This window comes from Trachemys scripta, chromosome 7, assembly GCF_013100865.1.
Source record: "Trachemys scripta elegans isolate TJP31775 chromosome 7, CAS_Tse_1.0, whole genome shotgun sequence".
Lineage (NCBI taxonomy): Eukaryota > Metazoa > Chordata > Testudines > Emydidae > Trachemys > Trachemys scripta.
The window spans coordinates 61,743,528-61,765,950 of record NC_048304.1 but is presented as its reverse complement, the minus strand read 5'-3'; the positions used below and the strand labels follow the sequence as shown (position 1 = coordinate 61,765,950).

General features: G+C 41.9%; 1 protein-coding gene across 1 annotated transcript in view; it reads left to right on the top strand.

The window, feature by feature from the left end:
* The window catches only part of CHUK (component of inhibitor of nuclear factor kappa B kinase complex), a 77,342-nt gene that overhangs the window by 39,712 nt on the left and 15,207 nt on the right, over positions 1 to 22,423 (top strand). Inside the window, exons 13-18 of the mRNA XM_034775198.1 lie at positions 235 to 386; positions 5,164 to 5,225; positions 11,045 to 11,154; positions 14,969 to 15,018; positions 20,544 to 20,640; positions 21,423 to 21,570. Of these exons, the coding sequence (XP_034631089.1) occupies positions 235 to 386; positions 5,164 to 5,225; positions 11,045 to 11,154; positions 14,969 to 15,018; positions 20,544 to 20,640; positions 21,423 to 21,570 (619 nt within the window). The remainder of the gene's footprint in view (positions 1 to 234; positions 387 to 5,163; positions 5,226 to 11,044; positions 11,155 to 14,968; positions 15,019 to 20,543; positions 20,641 to 21,422; positions 21,571 to 22,423) is intronic.

Genomic DNA, 22,423 nt, shown 5'->3' with positions numbered 1-22,423 from the left:
CATATGGGGAACTGAGGCTCAGAGGGATTTAAGTGACTTGCCCAGGGTCACACACGGGGTTCGTGTCTCTGCTGGAAACTTTATCCTGAAAGGTTGTAAAAAATTCAGTGCCACTGATGCATTTCCTTTAGATGTTAGAATTCAGGTTCTCCATAGCAGTTCATTCTTTTTTACTAACTCACAGAATTCCAGTTATATTAATTTTAACAGGCCCTGTTTGCAATTATTGTTTAGGTTGAGTCTTCTTCGATATAACGCCAATTTAACCAAGATGAAAAACAATATGGTGTCCGCATCTCAGCAACTGAAAGCAAAGCTGGAATTCTTTCATCAGAGCATTCATCTTGATCTGGAGAGATACAGTGACCAGATGGCTTATGGAATATGTAAGTATTTTTGGAATAGTTGAAGGCCCCAGTGAAGGTCATGGTGGGTAGACAGTTCCTGCTGCAGATAATTTGTAATGTAAAAGATACAGATAGAGGTTTGAGGATGAAGACTCTCATATAAGCAAATGAACTTATTGGGGGATCAGCACAGTTTTGTTAGTGTTTTTGTATTTTTTTTAACTGGGGACAGAGGTCAGGGGACCTAAGACCTGGAAGAAAACACAAAATCATCACTAATAAAGTTTGCAGATAGACAAGGTAGGTGAGTGATGTCTTTTATCGGACCTAATTCTGTTGGTGGAAAGTACAAGCTTTTGTGTTACACAGAGCTCTTCTTCATCAATGGCACTGAATTTTTTATGACCTTCTTCATACAGGATACTTGTGTTATTTCATAGAACTGTTTCTCATATCTTCAGGTCTGGGCTCTCCAATCCTGAAGAACTCTATAGCTCAAAAGTTTGTGCCTTCCACCAACAGATTTTGGTCTGATACGAGACATCACCTTCCTTGTGTTTCTCATATCTTGGGACCAATACTGCTGCAACACCACTGCAGACAAAGTTTGCAGATGACATACAGATTGAGCGAGTGGTAGATAATGAGGAGGAGGTTACTGATACGGAGCGATCTGGATCACTTTGTAAGCTGGGCACAAGCAAATAATATAAGTTTTTAATATGGCTAAATGTATGCAGGGAGTCCTCGACTTACGACCCAATTCATTCCTTAGAATTACGTTGTAAGTCGAAACGATGCAAGTTGAAACCGCTTTTCTCATAGATATAAAGGGGGATTAGTTCCTGAACCAAGGCTTGATACACTATTTTCACCACAAGAACCCAGGTTTTTGTACTAAATGAATTATAGATGACTAAAGTAGCAATGTCAATGTATTTATTTGGTAAATAGCATTCAAATAAACATATACAAATCACATATGCTTTGATTTCCCAGAACTTTTTGAAGGGCTCTTGGCTGGGGCTTCTTTGCAGTCTTCTCTGCAATCTTAAAGAAAGTGTCCAAGGAAGTTTGGGCAGATGTTCTCCTCTTCTCCTTATAAATTTCTCTATAGCAGCTGTTACACTGAATGGAGCTGGAAGGGGGATCCTTGCAGTTGCTTGTCTGATTGGCTTCCATGGCCAAGGTAGCTTGTTGCCGGGTAGCCTTGCCACTTGTTTTTGATTGGCTGGGGCTGGGAGCCAATGAGAAAGCTTGAACAGTGAAATCAGTGATTGGCTGAGGCTCAGCATGTGATATGTGCTGTTCTCCCTCCCAGCTTTTGTCATAAGGGTGAAACAAGCGTCATAAGGGTCAATTGAAAAGTATCATAAGTGGTGTCCGACATAAGTCGGGCATTGTAGTCCAAGGACTACCCGTACATCTAGGAACAAAGAATGTAGGCCATGCTTACGGGATGAGGGACTCTATCCTGGGAACCAGTGACTCTGAAAAAGATTTGGTGGGAGAGATGGATAATCAGCTGAACATGAGTTCCCAGTGTGATGCTGTGGACACAAGGGCTAATGTGATCCTGGGATGTGTAAATGGACATCTTGAGTTGGAGTAGAGAAGATTTTAAGGCTGTATTTGGCACTGGAATGCTGCATCCAGTTCTGGAGTCTGTGGTTCAAGAAGGGTGTTGAACAATTGGAGAGGGTTCAGAGAAGAGCCCTGAGAATGATTTAAAAGCATTGAAAACATATCTTAGAGTGATAGACTCAAGGAGCATAATCTATTTTAACTTAACAAAAAGAAGGTTAAGGGGTGACTTGATTGCAGTTGCTAGGTACCTATATGGGGAACAAATACTTAATAATGAGGTCTTCAGTCTAGCAGAGAAAGGTATAACATGATCCAATGGCTGGAAGTTGAAGCTAGACAAATTCAGACTGGCAATAAGATGTACATTTTTAATAGTGAGGGTAATTAACCATTGGAACTATTTACCCAAGGTTGTGGTGGATTCTCCATCACTATTTTTAAATCAAGATTGGATATTTTGCTAAAAGACAGGCTCTAAGAATTATTTTGGGAAGCTTCTATGGTCTGTGTTATACAGCAGGTCCAAGTAGATGATCACAATGATCCCTCCTGACCTTGGAATCTATGAATGGCAGAAATGAAGGGAGTTGGTGAGAATAAGGGAGTAGGAAAAGGAAGAAACAGAAGTACAGTCCCATTTCCGTGCACTCCTTGTCATGGTAGGGTTTTGTAGGCATCATGGTGGGCATGTCCTAAAGAGGGATTTCTAGGAGATACGGGATGGGTGTGGCTCTATGAATTTCGTTATGGAATTTTCCTAAGTAGAAGAGCTGTGGGAGGAGATGGCTGGTGGGGAGGGAAGCTGAGAATGTTGGCAGAGTGAAAGTGGGGTGAACATTGCAATAAACTAGTAGAGCAGCTAGGTAGGGCAGGACTAAGTTGTCAAGGACCTTAAAGGTGAAGACAAGATGGCTGGTGCTTGATGCAAAGTGAAAGAAGAGCAAGGGGTTAATGTGGTCAGTAACAAGCCAGAAAGGTGAATGTAGCATCAGCAATTTGATTAGATTTGAATAGGTAAGTCTGCCGTAATTGAGGCCAGAAAGGTTGCAGTAATCAGAACGGGAAATGATGAAACCCTGGATGAGCATTTTGGTGGCATAAACAGAAGATAGGCTGTTACATATGGAGAAATAGCAAGATTTATACATGGTCGGTATGTGTAGCCATAGAAAGGGCTGAGTCAAAGAAATGCTACCTGAATGCCTGTTAGGATAGTCATGGTGTCAACAGATATGGGAGAAAGAAGGGAGAGAGGGCTTGAGAGAGTGATTAAAAGATCAATTTTTTCCATGTTGTGTTTAATTTGCGAACAGGACATAATCCATGAAGAGATATCAGAGACAGGATGAGATGTTGGGTTGGATGGAGGTAGATTTGTGAGTCATCAACAATGACGGTGGTGGTTGAAGCCATGCTTGTTAGATACGTGCACCTAGACAGGACATAGAGGGTGTCAATGATTGTGCCAATCAAGAGGGTGGGTAAAGAGCCTGCTATAAGAGCAGTCAGAGAAGCAGGAGGAGGACCCTGAGAGAAAGGAGCTATGAAAGTCATTGGAAAAGAGTTAAAAAATTAGGGAGTGGTCAGTGGTGTAAGAAGCTATCCAAAGGTCGAGGAGGAAGACTGATATACGAGCCCTGAGATTTGGCCTGGAAGAGGTTGTTAGAGGTTTGGTGTGAGCAGCTTCCATGGAACAGAAAGGGTAAAAGCTGGATTGATGAGTTAGTGTGTGAGGTGTGGGATCTTGGGTTCAGAAAGGCAGTTAAGTAAAGGACTACATTTTTTTTAAGATAGGGGAGACTCATATTGGGAGGCGAACGAACCTGAAGTGAAGAGTGAGTTGAGGGGGTAACGAGGAAGCTGTTCTAAGCATGCTCTGCTAGGCCTCCAAAAATCTAGTTGCTGTTGTGTTGAGCTGCCTTTATCTCAGTTCATTTCCTTCTCAAACCTCAGTTTGTACTTTTCTGGAACCTGATCTCTTAATCATAATCCATGGGGCTGTCAAGATGTGTGGCACATGTTCATTCCATGACCTGCCCTCCTTCCCCTATAAATCAGAATCTATTCATTCTGGATTCTGGTGTGAAGGAACTGAAGGGGAATCAGGGCAGCTCTTCCTTTCATACTTTGGCCTGGGAGCAAAAGCATATGGAGGATGCAAGTGCCACCCTGATGAGTACTGTATTGGGAAAAAGTCTTTGACTTTGGCGTTTTGGGCATGCACACTCTAAAGTGGAATGGATATGTGGAACACGTCTTGAAGAACAACTTACAGAAAAGGTGAATAGCTATCTTTAAAAAATCTGCCACATATTCATTTCCTTCCCTGGAGTTCCTGCCCGTTCCAAAGTGTGAATTCACTGAAGGAAGTAAGACTCCCTTGCCCCTTTTGCATAATGTTTTTTACATTTGAAGCAGTGGGCAATTGGCATTGTTGACAACTTTATACATAGTGCAGTTTTGCTGATCATTTTTCACTTTTGCCATTCTGGTGGCACATGTGTTTTTTTCCCTTTTGGAAATCTATCTGTATATGTTTCCCATTACCATAGTATCTGAGTGCCTTGCTGTCTGTAATATATTTAGTCTCACAACAATCCTATGAGGTAGAAAAGTACTGTTACCTGCATTTTAGATTAATAGATGTTAAGGTCAGAAGGGACTATCATCTAGTCCTGACCTACTGTTTGGCACAGACCAGAGAACCTCATCCAATGATTCCTGCCTCAAGTTCATAATTTCTGAGCTATTTTTAATAGTGAGTGTGACTAAATGTCGTTACAACTGACATAGGGATGTGGTGAACTCTCTATCATTTGGAGTGTTAGAATCAAAATGGGATGTCTCTTTTTAAGAGACCTGCTCTAGCTCAACCAGAAGATATGAGTTTGATGTTGGAATGACTGGATGAAGTTCTTTGGCCTGTGTTATACAGGCCACGAAAGTTTCCAAAAGTGGGAACCTAAAGTTATGAGATGAAGTTTATAGGCTTGATTTTCAAAAAGTGGCTGAACTCAAGATAACAGCCATTGCAAGCTGTTTGGGTTCTCAGTATTCTTGAAGTTCAGGACACTTATTTAGGTGCCTAACTATGGACTTCAGTGTGTTTATTTAGTTACCCATTTTCTAAAAAATTTATCTGTATATGTATGCATTTATCTAGGTTCGTTCCCAATTCATTTGATATCTGTGCCTTTTTGTGTATTAATCAGACTCCATTTCTTTTAAGCCTCAGAAAAGATGCTCAAAGCCTGGAAGGAAATGGAAGTAAAGGCTATCCAGTGTGCTGAGGTATGGGAGTGAAAGAAGGATGCTTGATGTCCGGGGGAGGGGGACTTGGCAGGCCGAGATACTGAAAATTTTTGCATTTGGATCAGTTTCCCCTGTGAAGCTTTACTGAGGAATAACTTATGCAACCACAGGACCTGTGTATGGTGTAGAAAACTCAAGGAATTCTCTCAGGCAATTATAGTATTTTTAAAAAAACCGAGGGAGGGATAGCTCAGTGGTTTGAGCATTGGCCTGCTAAACCCAGGGTTGTGAGTTCAATCCTTGAGAGGGCCACTTGGGGATCTGGGGCAAAATCAGTACTTGGTCCTGCTTGTGAAGGCAGGAGGCTGGATTCCATGACCTTTCAAGGTCCCTTCCAGTTCTAGGAGATGGGATATCTCCATTAAAAAAAAAAAAGAATCATTGAGTCTGACCGATGAAATACATTTATGTAAGATATAGTGTGTGCCATAGCTGAAGCAGTTGTTCAAGATGCCTCATGTACTGAGCGAAGTAGCAATAACAAAATTACTGTTTCAGCCAGAGAATCTTCCTCAAGAAACAATCCAACTGTCACCATGTTGTTCAAATGTAACAATTTATTTCTCCATTGTACTCTTTCCATTGTCATCTTAGAGTCCATATTAGGGAAACAAGATCATAGAAAACTATTATTCATTTCTAGAGTGAGGTGATTTGGGAGTAAATGAAATTTTGTAGTTGTTCCCACTCCCACCCCGCACACAGATATTTTTGGTTTACCAAGCTTGACAGGGAACCAGTCACTTAACATTTTACCACTTTATTTTAAACTTGTCTTGACATCAGAGTAATTGAAATACCTAAGCCATCCACTTTGACATTCTCTTTATAAAGCTCACTTCTCATTATGGAAGCATCTCTTATGATGCGGTTCGTTGCTTTCAAGGCCAGAAGGGACCACTGTGATCATCTAGTCTGACCTCCTGTGTAACACAGGCAACAGGACTTCCCTGAATTAACTCCTGCTTGAACTAGAGCATCTCTTTTAGAAAAATATCTAATCTTGATTTTAAAATTTCTGGAGATGGTAAATCCACCACAACCCTTGGTAAGTGTCACGGATCCCCAGGTTTGGTGCTACATCCTTAGCTTTTGAACAGTCTCTTGGAGAACCCCCTTAGTATGCCAGACCCTCAAGGGGTCTCATTCTTCCTTCCAGGAAGACAATGCAGATTCACTGCATTCTTGATTGGAGGCTCCAGCATTCTTGCTTCACACCATGAATTCTGGTCAGCAAGTCCAACTGAGAGAGACTCTTGGTAGAGACTTGTACACTCTTCAGGGACTAATGCACCCTAGCCAGTATTTCCAATGACACCCTAAACAGTGTTTTCAAAACATAGTAGGATTTATTAGAGAGGCAGTGGGTGAGGTAATATCTTTTTCTTAGTCCACTAAAAGATATTACCTTACCTACCTTATCTCTCTAATATCCTGGGACCGACATGGCTACAACTAAATGGCATACAACAATGTAGGATTTATTAGTCAATTGGAACACTGTGTTGGAAGTCCTTAGATTAGCAAAGAGAAATAAAGGTTAAAGCACAGTCCATTCAGGTCAGCCTTGAACATTTTCACCAGCTGAGCCTAAATTTATTTATGGCCAGTTTATCACCCTTTGCTCTTATGCTAACATAGTCCTTTAACTTAAATAGCTCTTCTCCCTCCCTGGTGTTTACTCCCCTCATATGTTTATAGAGAGCAATTAGATCCCTTCCCAGCCTTCATTTTGCTAGGCTAAGAAAGCCAACCTCTTTGTCTCCTCTCATAAGAGAGCTTCTCCATTCCCCTGATCATCCTCACAGCCTTAAACTGCACCTCTTGCAGTTTTAATTCATCTTTCTTGAACATGGGTGACCAGAAATGTATACAATATTCCAGATTCCTTGTATAATGGTATTAATACTTCCCTACTCAGCTGGAAATGCATCATCTTATACGTCTTAGGATCGCCTTTATCTTTTTCATGGCCTTGGTACATTTGTGGCTTATAGTCATCTTGTGATCAATACACCCAGGTCTTTCTCCTCTGTCATTTTCAACTATGAGCTCCCAGTTTATAGCAGAAATTCTTGTTTTTAGCCCCTAAGTACAAGACCTTGCACGCTGTAGTATAACATATCATCCCATTTCTATTAATCCAGTCCTCTAGGTTATTCAGTTCTTACTGGATAATATTTCATTCCTCCGCTTTGTTGATGCCTCCCAACTTTGTGTCATCAGTGAATTTCATTAGTACATTCCTACTTTTTGTCCCCAGATCACTAATTAAAATATTAAATAAGAATTGTCCCAAGACTAATAGTTGGGAGACTCCACTAATAACTTCCCTCCAGGCACAACCCATTGTCATATCCCTTTTAGCCAGTTCATATTCTCGAATTCAACTAATAATTTCCCATGTGGAACTGTATCAAATGCTTTACTTGAAATCCAGGTAGATTTGATTGACTGTATTTTCCTGGTCTAGACAATCATTTATCTTATCTAAGAAAGATATCTGGTTAGTCTGGTGTGATCTGCCTTTTGTAAACGCATGTTGCATTTTGTCCTATTTTCCATTTACCTCCATGTCTTTAATTAATCCTTTCATTAAAGTTTTTTCCAAAGTCTTGCATGCTATTGAAATCATAGAATCATAGAATATCAGGGCTGGAAGGGACCTCAGGAAGTCATCTAGTCCAACCCCCTTCTCAAAGCAGGACCAATTCCCAACTAAATCATCCCAGCCAGGGCTTTGTCAAGCCTGACCTTAAAAACCTCTAAGGAAGGAGATTCCACCACCTTCCTAGGTAACCCATTCCAGTTCTTCACCACCCTCCTAGTGAAAAAGTTTTTCCTAATATCCAACCTAAACCTCCCCTACTGCAACTTGAGACCATTACTCCTTGTTCTGTCATTTGGTACCACTGAGAACAGTCTAGATCCATCCTCTTTGGAACCCCCTTTCAGGTAGTTGAAAGCAGCTATCAAATCCCCCCTCATTCTTCTCTTCTGCAGACTAAACAATCCCAGTTCCCTCAGCCTCCCCTCATAAGTCATGTGCTCCAGCCCCCTAATCATTTTTGTTGCCCTCCGCTGGACTCTTTCCAATTTTTCCACATCCTTCTTGTAGTGTGGGGCCCAAAACTGGACACAGTACTCCAGATGAGGCCTCACCAGTGTCGAATAGAGGGGAATAACTAATAGTTACTGTAGTTACTTGGAACCTTTTTTCCTTTTCTTAAACTTCTTTTGATATTCTCCAGTCTCTATGGTACTACTATCAATTTACTAGTTTTATTAAAAATCCTTGCTGCTTAATTTGTAATGTCACGTCCCAATTGCTTCATATTCTGGGATGGAGATTATCCAGTTCCTCCACTTTGAATTTAAAGATGTTAAGTTTTTAAATCAAGATTGGACGGCTCTTTCTAGAAGATAAGCTCCAGCTCAACTACGAGATGTGGGTTTAATGCAGGTCTGTTTTCAGGTCTGTGTGGTGCAGGAGCTCAGACTGGATGATCTAATGGTCCCTTCTAGCCTTAACATCTATGAAACCTTTACTCCACCACAATGTTGTTGTTTTGCCTTGGAATTCTACTGTTTTTTCTCAAAAACAATGAAGCATCACTTCATGTGTTCTAGTAGTAGTTGTGGGCCAGTCAGATAAATATATTGAAGCAGCTTTTACATAGTGCATTCAGATGGTGGAGGTGATTCCTATATTAGTGTTGCCTAACACTTTGCATTTTATTTTTTTAAATAAAGTGTGTCTTGTGGAAGTGGGATGTTATATAGAGTCCCATCCCTTTCCACAAATTGCTCAATCTTTTTTTACTAGCAGGGGCCAGTTAGGAAAGGCTCAGTTTAAAGGCTTTAGGATCGGTCATCCATAATCCTGTTGCTCTGGGTAGGGGAGTTTAAGGTCCTACCTCTGATTTTTCTGGATGTCCATGAGATGCGGAGGATTCTCTCTTGATCGTTGTACTTGTATGACACAGGAAATGTGTACTTGTTGCTGCTGCCAGCACACTAGCTAAATTATGGTCTTTACTACAGCTTTCCCGTTGACCATTCTTTGTTCAAGTGTCCAGGATGATTAGAAAATGCTACATCTAGTGTTTCCTCTGGTTCTGACTCAAGGAGGATGCCGATGTGTTTCCTTGGTGGTTTTTCTCCACCAGCCTTGGTATGCTATTGCAATGTCCAGTGTCTGGGTCCCGGCAGATTTAGTTTGATGACTTGGATCTCGAGGTCCATCTCCCAGAGTAATTGATAGATATTATCTTCTCTGTCTATAGCTAGTACTGGAAGTCTTCTAATCATTGCACTCTCAGGATAGCTTTAATGCTAAGTCAGCATCTAACAGAACTTGTCTTTGGGTCATATTGGATGGCTTGACTAATAGGACTTAGTCTCAGCATTGTGTTACATGTTCCTTCCTTGAGCACCCTGAAGATGGAGCAGTGCTTTGATCCAAGTGCTGCCTCCATCTGGATTCTTTTCTTAAGAATTAGGAAGTTAAGGTTGTCCTATCAAACTCCACTTGTTTCTCTTAGAAGGATAAGTGACATTTTTATTTTGTCCTCAGGGCTTTTTCATCCAGAGTACTTCTTGGAACTACTTCCAGGTTTCTTGAACTAGTATAGTTGCTCAGTATCATCTCTGTCAGGGGACAAGTTTCCTTTCTTATGGCCTTAACTTCATGTATTTCCAAGGAAACAGATGCAATCACCTGGATGTCAGGAGAACAATCCAATTCCATTTGATTAGGACACAGAACCCATCTGGAATTCAGATACCTAATTCATATCCTTGCTGGCAAAATCAAAGATCTAAAAGATTCAAAATCTACCATCTCCTGATGACTCCGTTCAGCTATCTTAAAAGCATTAGGAAAAAAATCTGAACATTTACAAATCTCAGAGCATGGTCAACTCAGTTTGATTCCACAAGCTGGGTAGAAAGAAATAGAACCTCTTATGAGAAGAATTGCAGATCTCTGGCAATCAAAGTGTACATTGATCAGATGCAAGGAGATACAACATCTTCTTCCAATGCTGTCTTTGGTCAGAGTCCTTCAGTCTGTCATTCTCCCTACATGTGTCTCCTCATCTCATCCTGGTCTCTTTTATACCCCCCACTTGGGGATTAACAATATGTTAACTTATCAGTCATGACTCCAGACTAGTAGATTCCTTCTACGTGTGAGACCAGACCATTTGGATTTACTACAAGTTTGTCTTCCCTTAACAAAGGAGGGATCACTACAGTGGCATTTTCCTATTCAGGTACCTAGTTTATCTAATTATAGCTTTTTAAGTTTTCAAGTTCTGGAAGGATCTCAACTTTGACTGTAATACAGTTCCACAGCTTATAGATAGGAGCAGTTTCAGCACCAAAATTGAGACTATCTGCTGATTCTGTGGTCTTGTGGCTGTGGTTAACCCAACAATGCTGACTCTAGAGGAATCCTTTGTTATAAGAAGATATGTTTGCTGTTTGTTTGTATTGTCTGTGTCTATCCAAGGTTGTTGAGGGTATTGTACGTTGTGTGGAAATTGGTCTGAAATCCGTAGACCTATAGCAGCGACTAGTTGATCTAGTGAATGATTATTGTCCCTCAATAACAGCAAGACTCGCACTTTCAGAATGTTGTTAATTCCACTCAGTTTGTTCAATAGACAAGTGAACCTAACTTGGAGAATCTTTTTGTTGATTTTTATGTATTTCTGCTCCTGAAATTGTTTAATACATGGACTATCACTTTCCAGTAAAAACTTGATCTATGGTGAGTTATTTTTTCTCATTAGGCTGGAGATATTGGATACCTAGACGAACAGATTATGGCTCTGCACACAGAGATTGTGGAACTGCAGAGGAGTCCATATGCAAGGCGCCAGGGAGATGTCATGGAGAGTCTGTAAGGAAAAGAGCTATTCTCTCATACTTGTTGAAATCATTTTACATTGTAACAGGTTTGTTTATATATACTTCCCCCCCGCTCCACACACACACACACACACACACACACATACACTTTCACCTCTTCAAAATTATTTATTTTATTTAAATTCTCCATTTTGAAGAGGTGAAAGTAAGTGTGTGTGTGTGGAGGGGCGGGGAGTAAGTGTGTGTGTGTTTCCTTCAGTGCTCTAGAATTATATACCCAGACTCTTTGAAAACTGGGTACTTGAGAGAGCTAAGGTTTTTCTTGCTTTGTTTTCAGCCCAAAGAGGGAAGTAAACTTCATTGAGCCATTATTGTATGAAAATGACAATATTTTCTCAAACATTATTAAGTGTTTCAGATGTGGTTTTGGAACAATAATATTTAAAAAAAAAAAACAACCTTGAAAATCATTAGTTATATTCCATTTACAGCCTGCTTTAAAAGAACATTGGGGTTGCCAAGTGCAGCACTCAAGTTAGGAAGTGCCAAAGTAAAGTTTGCACATGCAGTCTTAACTTTGTCTCTTTGTGCATATGTGTAACTATATAGCCTATAGTTACTGGATCTATTATTTCCAAAGAAACTCTGTTCTATAGTGTGCTCAGTGAATGTGTGCTAACTGAGGTAGGTGTCTTCCTGATCTCTGCTTTATTCACTGTGCATCCCTGAATGATTCCCTACACACTGTCCATCCTGGGCCATATCTGGTCTAAGTTACACTACTGTCAATTCAGAGTAAGTGCACACATTTCAGTATATTTACTTTGGAGTGAAAGCAGCCAACGGGGGCAGGATGAGGGGTGCTGGATACTCACTGATAATGGTAGTGGGTCCAACTAGCTTGGTGTGCAGTCTCCAGCAGTGTCACAGGCCTGATCAAGGCTTCAGCCTATTGCCTGATGTGTTGATGAGTAATGTGTATCGTGAAATTGCTGGCTTGGAATTGGGGTTCAGAGTGAGTGGAGGAAGCCTACTAGAAACAGATAAGGAAAAATGTGCTGCTGAGTATGTAACCAATTATCACATAAACAACAGATAGGCAGAGAGCAGGAAGAAATGTCCCTTCCCTTCCTGAGTAAGTGAATGTTTAGAGCCAGGAAATGAGAAGAAAGGATGATCTTGTGGCTAAAGCACTGGACAGAGGCACAGGAGATCTCATTTTTTCCCCCAGCTGTCAGATTCCCTGTATGACTTTGGGCAAGTCACTGAGCTGCTGAATCTCAGGCTTCCCCATCTGTTAAATGGGGATAATAATCTGTCCTTCCTCCTACACTGTGCCTATTGACATTGTGAGGCCTTCGGGGTAGGGACTGTCTATACCCAGCACAAAGGGGCCCCAGTTTTGGCTAGGGCATCTGAGCACTCCCATAATACAATTGCTTTTCCCGGTGGTAACTGGAAAATAGGACTTGCCTCAGTGAGAGACCTAGATCTACAGGACCCTTGTCCCAGTTACTGTGTGCCATCCAATCCAACTGGAAGTGACAACATGCGATCCTGTACCAAAGGTGGCAAATGTTGCTCTAAAGTACTGTCCTTTTAGTGTTTCATATTAGCACCCGTCACCATAGTGTCACAGCGCTTCCATAGGAACAGCCTTTCTTGGCAATTCCTAAAGTCCAAATCTCTGTCACCAGCAGCAACTTCACCCCTCAGTAACAGAGGGATATAAGCTGCTCACAAGTGTCTGAAAACATACCAAATCAGGTTACTTCTTCAGTTGCAGGGGGATTGCATATCAGGTTCTACTATACCCCTTCCTTGTTGGGGAGTGAGGAGCAAATGGGGCGCCTGGTCCCTTGGTGAGTGAGGGATTAGGGGAGTGAGTAGCAGGCTGAGTGCCTGGCCCCTCAGAGGTTGGGGGTCATAGGGAGTGAAGAGTAGGCTGGGTGCCTGGCCTCTTGGCAGTTGGGGGCTGGCAGGGGTGAGAAGCAGACTGGGGTATGATGGGGTGGGGACTTTCTCTCCATCCTTGTCTCAGATTTTCTCTCCTCTGTGTATTTATTTTTCAAGCACCAGTGCACACCAAGAAGCACCAGACTGGGATTAGGGCACAAGAGAGACTGCTGGATCTTCACACCTGTTTGCACAGCATCTAAAACTTAATTGAGGGAGTTGAATGCTAATAAGCTCTCCTCCCCCTACATTACAGGTGCAGTGTAGTGGTCTGCTGTCTGGTTTGGGGGTGCCAAGAGGAAGGCGTCTCTTAGCTATTCCCAGTACTCTGAAAGCTCAGGTGCATTATCATGGTGTCGTTTTTCACCATGCTCTCTCTATTCATGTGTTGGATGTGGTTCTCAGCTATGCACATTTGCATAGGTTTTGTCCTCATTTAACTCATGACGAACTGGCAATGGCTGCATAAGCCCTTGTGATCTTGAGAAATCAGCTGTTGTAATTCTCTCTTGTGGGGCTACCACCAAGGCTGATGCACCACTTGCAGCTCGTTCAGATTCAGTCACATGACAGCTTGCAAATTTGAGCTGTTGGGAGCATATTCAGCCTGCATTGTGTTCTTTACATTAGCTGCCTATTAAGTGGCAGATTCAGTCAGTTATCTTTACTGGTTTATAAAGTTCTGAATGGGACTGGCCCTGGTTATATTTAAGATTCCCTCCTTGAGCCTCTATCTAATGGAATTTTGCTCTCCCACACCACCTGGTGCTTAGGGGTTCTAACATCATGCCTGAAGTAGGCCTGCGGTGGAGCCTTGGCTGTGGCCGTGTGGAACTCCCTCCTTCCTGAAATCTGTCCATTTCATCTCCCCACTCAAAAAACACCAAAACTTGTTTTTTTCAGAGGTGTTTTTGAATTACTCCTGCTGTTGCTGCTGTTCTGTTGGGTTTTTTTTCTTACTGTTTTTGTTTACCCACCCTGTCTAATTTTGTTGAGATTGGGGTATTTTCTGGTAGTTAACAAGAAAATGCTATTATGGTTGCTCAGCAACCCCAGCATTTTTGTGGAGGAGGGTGCTCTATACATATATTATTATTGGGACAAAGCACAGAACATTTGACCGGAATATGTGATTCCCTTGAAACTCCTCTGGGGGTGAGTAAGGGTGGGTGGGCAGGCTGGCCAGACAGGGAATGGGAGGTTCCATGTTTATGAATGGTCTGGGTGAGGGAGAAACTAATCAGCATAATCTTTCACAGCAGAACTTTTTGAAATAGGAAAGTGAGGATTTGTCACGGAGTTGGAAGCGTCCACATGTAGCTGCTTTTGAGTTATTTGAGCTATGCAGAGTAGCAAAACTTACTTTAAAGGGAGAAAGCAATGTACCTTTTAGTGATCTCTTCCTCATACTCTTCCCAAATGTCCACTATGGAACTGAGAGCAAGCAAGTAAACATGAGTGCAAATGGGGAATTTGTCAGGCAGTTATACAGAAGAAAAGCTAACAAAGTTACTAAATCAAACCTTCAATGTTTAAATGTTATATGGGAACAAAATCTTGGTAGATTTTATAGAAATAATAAATAATATCTTCAAAATAATTGAAGAAAGCATAGAATTAATGCCATTTAGTCTGAATTATCCACAAGGTAAATACAGAATCATGAAGAAAAGGGGACAGCTTTCTAGGAAATGTCAACTTCTATCATGGAATGAATTGACATGGATTCCTAATGTTGAAGAGGCAGGGTATCTATTAGTAACATTTAAAAATTAGCTCCATCTTAATAAAAACTTGAATATGAAGTCTTTTTACTCTTGAATATTACATATGATCAGTTTCCTCTGTGTGTGTGAATACATGTATGAAGTGATTTCTTCTTTTTGCAGTGAACAAAAAGCCATAGAACTATACAAGCAATTAAAACCAAGACCTCCAGGTATGGAACAGGTTTATTCTATGACCTACATAAAACTCAAACCCTGCAAGTAATCTTTGCTTTCAACAGTAAGATCAGATTTTTTACATTATCATTTGCAGCATGGCAGAGGGAATGTTGGGCAGGGAGGGGTGGAGATACACTTAGAGTATTGGGGTGGGGAAGACCTCAAGGTCTTGGTGGGAGCTGAGGGGAATGGTTTGATGGTGTGTATATCCAAAGAAATAGGTGGTGAGTGGAGAAAATGTCGGCAATGTCTGTGAGTTGTGTAAATAACATCATATATCAATTTCACTACCAAAAAATTAAATGGCCCATGAAACGTAACTTGTAGTGATCCTTTTCATTACACCTTCTTTTATATAGTGTCAGAACTGCCACACCCCTTCACTTTGGCCTGGCCCTGACCAGGTGGGTCTGGGGTAGAGGAGATAGGTGTCATGATGTATAAATCAGTCCGGTGTTACATAGCATCAGCTATAGGGTAAAAAGTGTTAGGATTCTGGTCTTGTGGTTTAAGGCTTAATTGCTTCAGGGCTATGCATGCTGTTAACCCTTCTCAGTCAGTTATTAAGATGTTTAGAAAATCATGTAGGTCACCAACCCAGCCTTGTTGCTTAGCTCTTATCTTAGTGTGGGATGGTGCCGTCAAAACCTTCTGTGTTACTTACAGAGCTTTGAGTTTGTCAGGTCACTGTCACTGGCCAAACCCAAGCAGACACACAGATGAGAGGGGAGAGAGGAAGAACAGACGCTCTAATGTGACCGTGGTGCCTTGATGGGCCACACTGAGAATGCTTCACTCAGGGCAGACTGCAAGAAATAGGACAGACAATCTCCCAAACTGGTGGTTTATTCTATAATAAGCCCTGGTCTACACTAGGGCGGGGTCGACCTAAGATACGCAACTTCGGCTACAGCGTATCTTAGATCGACTTACCTGGCGGTGAGGACGGCGGCGAGTCGACCGCTGCTGCTCCCCTGTCGACTCTGCTTCCGCCTCTTGCGAGCTGGAGTTCCGGAGTCGACGGGGAGCGCGTTCGGGGATCGATTTAGCTGCGTCTAGACGAGACACGATAAATCGATCCCCGATAGATAGAGCGAGTAGTGAAGACCTGCCCTTAGATTCACCAAGCCAGTAACAAAATAGCTTCTGAAATAGCGCGCTGGTTTACAAGAAGCCAAATACAGTCCTCGTTAGGCATTCCAGCCTTTGGCTCCCATCTAGACATCCAAGTCTAAAATAGTGAGGGGTTACTGAAAACATTATTCACCATATTTAGGGCCCTACCAAATTCATGGTCCGTTTTTGCAAATTTCATGGTCATGTCATTTAAAAAATCTTGAATTTTATGATTTCAGATATTTAAATCTTAAGTTTCACGGTGTTGTAACAAAACATTAATTTGTATTTAAAAATGGAAAAATATAAACATGTGAAGTCCTTGAGATTTAGCGTTTCTCAAACTGGGGTCCGGACCCAAAAGGGGATCACAAGGCTATTGTGCGGGTGGGTCACGGTATTGCTACCATTACTTCTGTGCTACTGCTGGTGACAGCGCTGCCTTCAGAGTTCGGCACCTGGCCAACAGCTGCTGCTCTCCAGCCATTCAGCTGGGAAGGCAGCACAGAAGTAAGGGTGGCAATACTGTTTTTCACAGCTGTGAATTTAATAGGTCTCTAACCATACTTAAAGTTTTACCAATTCCAAAGGATCAGATACATTGCCCACCAGGTCAATGAATATTTCAGATCTTACCCAAATACATGCTTACAACCAATCCTTCTTAACTAAATCTAAGTTTCATTAATAAAAGGAAAGAAAGAAGAGAGAGATATGGTTAAGAGATCAGTATACATACAAATGTGTGTAAAATTCTTAGGTCAGCTTTGTAGTAGAGTTTGGTGAGGCTGCTGATTTGTAAAAGTCTTTCTGGAATCAATATAAAAGGTTACAGTCCAATAGGTAGTCTAGGTATAGAGTCTGTTGACCTCAGTCTTATGGATTAGATCTTCCCTGTTAAAGTTTAAGCAGACCTGAGATGAAAAGGATCAGGCCTAAAGTTTCCTTTATAGTGGAAGCAGGCAGAGCACTTACAGGTAACTCTACCACATGGGCTTTGAGGAAAGTGAGCTAACAGTTTGTGATCTCTATTCAATGGGTCCTTTCACAGACAATACTTCTAGTAACAGCCATTCATAGACAGTTCATAGGTGGTTTACTATGTGGAATTACAAGCTTTGAGAAGAGATGAGGACAATAATAATTTTATACCACCAGTCCCATCTAAATGATGATATCTCCTTTTGATCTCTGAGTCAATAGAATACAGTAATGAAGCATTATAAGATAGGAACAGGATTTAGCAACTATATGCGTATTAGATCACATTATTAGATTTCTACTGGAATGCAGGCAGACACATTTAGCCCTTACTCTTTGATTCTCTAACCATACAGGCAAAAAGGTTAGATATTCTAGTTTACCTAATATGGCTTTGATAACTATCTACAAGGAATGGCCCTGAGCATTACAGACACAGAGTGGGGAGAGGAAGAACAAACGCTCTTTTTGTGAACTGGTGATGGGGGTGGTAGTTACTGTGAACCTTCTGCTGGAGTCACACCTCTTCCCCTGAGTAGGGGAATCCTGGCCCTGGTTAGAAGGTTGGGCTGGATCTGGTGGATGAAGTTTCTTCCTGTGCCAAGAGCCACTAGGACAATGTCAGGGGAGCAGGCAAAAGCCACACCTTGGTCTGGTTAGGTAACCCTGAGAAACACCATGGCCTGAGGCTGACGGGGCTCCAGGCTTTGTAGAACCAGGACTTGATATAGAAAGCAAAAGTCAGATATGGAACAAACAAAACGACCAAAAAGCAGTTGAGCCACACCCTGTCCCTCCATTTACCCTAAATTTTATGCTTCAGTTCAGGAAACTGATCAGCCGTCCTCCCAGAGCTTCCCAGAGGTCTTTTTAACCCATGCGTATGGAATTATTGAGCAAGATCATCATTGATGGACACTGCTGTCTTAAAACCACACCAAGAGCTCAGCCTTCGTAACAGTGTCCTATATGGTGGAGGTGGTCCTACTGCAGTAGTACCTAGAGTTCCCAGTCAGGAATGAGGGCCCCATTGTGCTGATCACTTGACAAACAGAAAAAACAGAGGCAGCTTTTCCCCCCCGAGAAGCTCACACTCTAGTAGAAGGAGATGGAACAGATGGATAAACAGTCAAGTCCTTCTTAGCATTGCTCTGGTTCAGTGATTTTTTTTGCTTTTTGTCAAAGGTCTAGGAAAATAGCTCATAGGCCTTAAATCCATTAGTCTCTCTGTGGTAGCCAGTCCTTTGTCTGATTCCACTTCCATGACCTAGTCAAATGTATGTCTGCACCAGCTCTGATCAAGCTAGCATGCAAAAAATAAGCATAGCCATGGCTCCATAAATGATGGTAGGGGCTAGGCACCTGTGTATATACCTATGGCTTAGACAGGCACATACTCAGATGGCTAGCTGCCCCACCACCACTTACAGCTATGCTTCTATTTTTAGCTCTCTAGCTAAATGAGAGCTAGCGCAGGTATGCCTCTGAATTGGAAGTTACACCTCTAGTTCAAAAATTAGATGGACTTTTAGGGAGTGCTGTGGTGGAGGCCTAGAGTGGGAGTGCTGTGGGGATTGTCCCAACTTGTGCACATTTACACACTTTATTCACTAGTTTGTTACATTTATTATTTTGGGGGTTTGCAAACATTTATCAAGTGTTTCCTGTTTACTTAATAATTGTATCCTGGGCTAGACAAACTCTCAGAAAGGAACTCCAAGTCATGTTAGTCCCAGGTTTCCATTATTACTGCATTGATGAGTGTCAAGTTAGTGCTACACTGAAATGCTCCCTCTACCTTTTAATTCATGCACTCTTATGGGTATTCTTCTATGCCCAATGTCCTTGCAATTCCTCATTCTCATGCCCACAATAAACATGGTCACCTTCTGGCATCTTCCCTACCTTGCCATTGCATCTAACATTCTTAATCATGCCCTCTGCTGCTCCTTCCCCGCTTTTTAAATTACACTGGCTGGTGTAATGGTGGGGAGGGTGGCAGAAATTCAGATGGTCCTGAATATTGTGGCTAGGATATGTGAGGGCAGTCAGAGGCGGGATTTTTGCATAGTTGTGTGATGGGTAAACAGCTGAAGTCATTATGGAAAGTAGTGCTCAGGTAGAGTGCCTGGAATTGTATAGTGTGTGGAGAGATGGGTGATTAGTGTCAGCTCCCCTGTGCTCTGACTGGCTCATGATTGATGTGTAGTATAACTGCGTGCACTGGAGAAGGGTTTTTGATTTAATAGACTTAACCCCCTTCTTTTTTAATCAGGTCATAAATGATCTGGAAAAAGGGCAAAATTTGCAGATACAAAACTACTTAAGATTGTTAAATCCCAAGCAGACTGTGAAGAGCTACAAAAGGATCTCTCAAACCTGGGTGACTGGGCAACAAAATAGCAGATGAAATTCAGTGTTTATAAATGCAAAGTAATGCACATTGGAAAACATAATCCCAACTATACATATAAAATGGAGTCTAAATTAGCTGTTGCCACTCAAGAAAGAGATCTTGGAGTCATTGTGGATAGTTCTCTGAAAACATCCACTCAATGTGCAGCAGCAGTCAAAAAAGCAAATGATGTTGGGAATCATCAAGAAAAAGGGATAGATCATAAGACAGAAAATATCATATTGCCTCTATATAAATCCATGATACGCCCACATCTTGAATACTGTGTGCCGATGTGGTCACCCCATCTCAAAAAAGATCTATTGGAATTGGAAAAGGTTCACAAAAAAGCAACAAAAATGATTTGGGGTATGGAACGGCTTCCATATGAAGAGAGATTAATAAGACTGGGACTTTTCACCTTGGAAAAGAGATGACTAAGGAGGGATATGATAGAGGTCTATAAAATCATGACTAGTGTGGAGAAAGTAAATAAGGAAGGGTTATTTACTCCTTCTCATAACACAAGAACTAGGGGTCACCAAATGAAATTAATAGGCAGCAGGTTTAAAATGAACAAAAGGAAGTATTTTTTCACACAACGCACAGTCAACCTGTGGAACTACTTGCCAGAGGATGTTGTTAAAGCCAAGACTATAACAGGGTTCAAAAAAGAATTAGATACGTTCATGGATGAAAGGTCCATCAATGGCTATTAGCCAGGAAGGGCAGGGATGGTGTCTCTAGCCTGTTTGCCAGAAGCTGGGAATGGGTGATGGGATGAATCGCTTGATGATTACCTGTTAATTCCCTCTGGGGCACCTAGTATGGGCCACTGTCGGAAGACAGGATACTGGGCTAGATGGACCTTTGGTCTGACCCCGTATGCCGTTCCTGTATTCTTATGTAGGTCTCTATTTCTTTGGCAGAGCTTGTTAGGAGAACTCCTTCTTTGACTTGTGGGTTTGTGTCTGAAATGTTTGCTGAGGAACACTCTGCTAACCAGACAATTGGTGTCCCTTCCAGATCACGCCTACAGTGACAGCACTGACATGGTGAAGATTATCGTGCAGACTGTGCAGAGTCAGGATCGAGTTCTCAAGGAGCTCTTTGGACACCTTAGGTACCAGAAGAGCTTTCCTTTCTGGAGGAAAACAGAGACAAAATGCAGCTTCCATCATTCTGGGCTGGAGACCTTTTAACATACTAATTCTGTTGAGGAGCAGAGAGAGCCCTTGCATTCATATTCCAAGAGCAAAAACTTCATTCAGAGACAATTCAGATTGCTGAAGGGCACATTCCCATCACTGTCCCTAAACCTTCAAAGCTAGTAAAGGGGAATATCTGTCTCAAACCTTGCTATACATCCCCCTCAAATTATCTGTTGTCAGTGGGGCACTGCAGCCCCCCCACCAAGAATTGCTTTCCCCTTCAAGGACATGCAGAGACTCTATACTCACATTCATCTAACTCATACTGTAACACAAACCCTTAACGCTTTCTCTAAAAGCATTTCACATCTCCTCTGGGAACCTTCCCTCAAGTGAGTTCCATGTAAATATGTGACTGTTGCTGAGGTGGAGGGGTCCATGGCAGAAGGTGTCTTTGTGAAGAAAGACTAAAATACAGAAAATTCTAAGTCCTGAAGCCTTCTTGCATTGAACTTTTTGTGCTGTGTACCTTGATCATTAGACCCGAAGGCTTCCAGGAACCACCATGGTCCCAAAGAATCTTTCAGTTGTGCATCTGTGCCTTCAGCTATCAATGTAAATGCTGAGGGACAAGTACATGTTTACCCAGTTTTTCCTTAAATAACAAGATGTAAAATCAGTGCAGCACATTGACTCTGCTAAAGCCTGAGCCCCACTGAATGGAAAAGTGATTGTGATTTCTCCTTTGTTACAGCAAGCTGTTAGGCTGTAAGCAGAAGATTATTGATTTGCTTCCAAAGATTGAAGTGGCTCTGAATAACATCAAGGAGGCTGACAGCTCGGTGATGCAGATGCAGGGAAAAAGGCAGAGGGAGATCTGGCATTTGCTGAAAATTGCTTGTGTAAGTGACTTTAGGATTGAAGTCCCTAAACACTAACAATAACCTCTTTAGCCAGACAGTGTGTGACCTGTCAGATCTGTGATGGTTGGTAAAGTGTTGTGGAAGGTTTGAAGTACTATGTGCTGAGTATATACAGGAATTGTTCTGTGGCTTATGCATGCTGTGTATTATTTGTTACAGTGGCACGTAGAGGCCCCAACCAGAATCAGGGCCCTGTTTTGCTGGGTGCTGCACAGACACACAGAGACAGACAGATAGTCGCTACCCTGAAGAACTTAGTCTGAATAGCCAAAACAAGGAAAAAGCCTGCTGTGGAGTAGCACATCTACTTCCTACATTGCTGCTGTTGTGCTGGGGAAGCAAAGACAGACAGTGTGGCTGGAGCACCAGTCATATCAGTTTGTCTGTCTCTGCTCCCCCAGGCTACCCCCTCAGGTCCTGGGGAAGTGCAAGCTTTGCATCTCCTGGCCACTTGGCAGTTCAGTTCAGTTCTGAAACCATATACAGCTCTCCCTAGCCAGGAGGGTTACTATAGTGCATGGCCATGGGAGGGCGAGTGCCATAGGTTACTTCAGCTTAAAATATACAGTATGTGCAATTTGGGTAAGTTACTGTGGATGTGACAACCTTAAACACTGGCAATTCATCGCCCTCTGGGACTTCAATTTGTTGCCTTGATGTTTCATTGCCATAGCTTCTGCATTAATGTATAGTTATCTTGAATGATGCTTATAATGCACTAATCTCAGGTCTCTTGGCTTGTATACACAGTGTAAACCCAAATGAAGCAGGACTAAAATCTGTGTCCATCCACTGAATATGTGCAATGAAAATAATTCTGCTTTTATTCTAG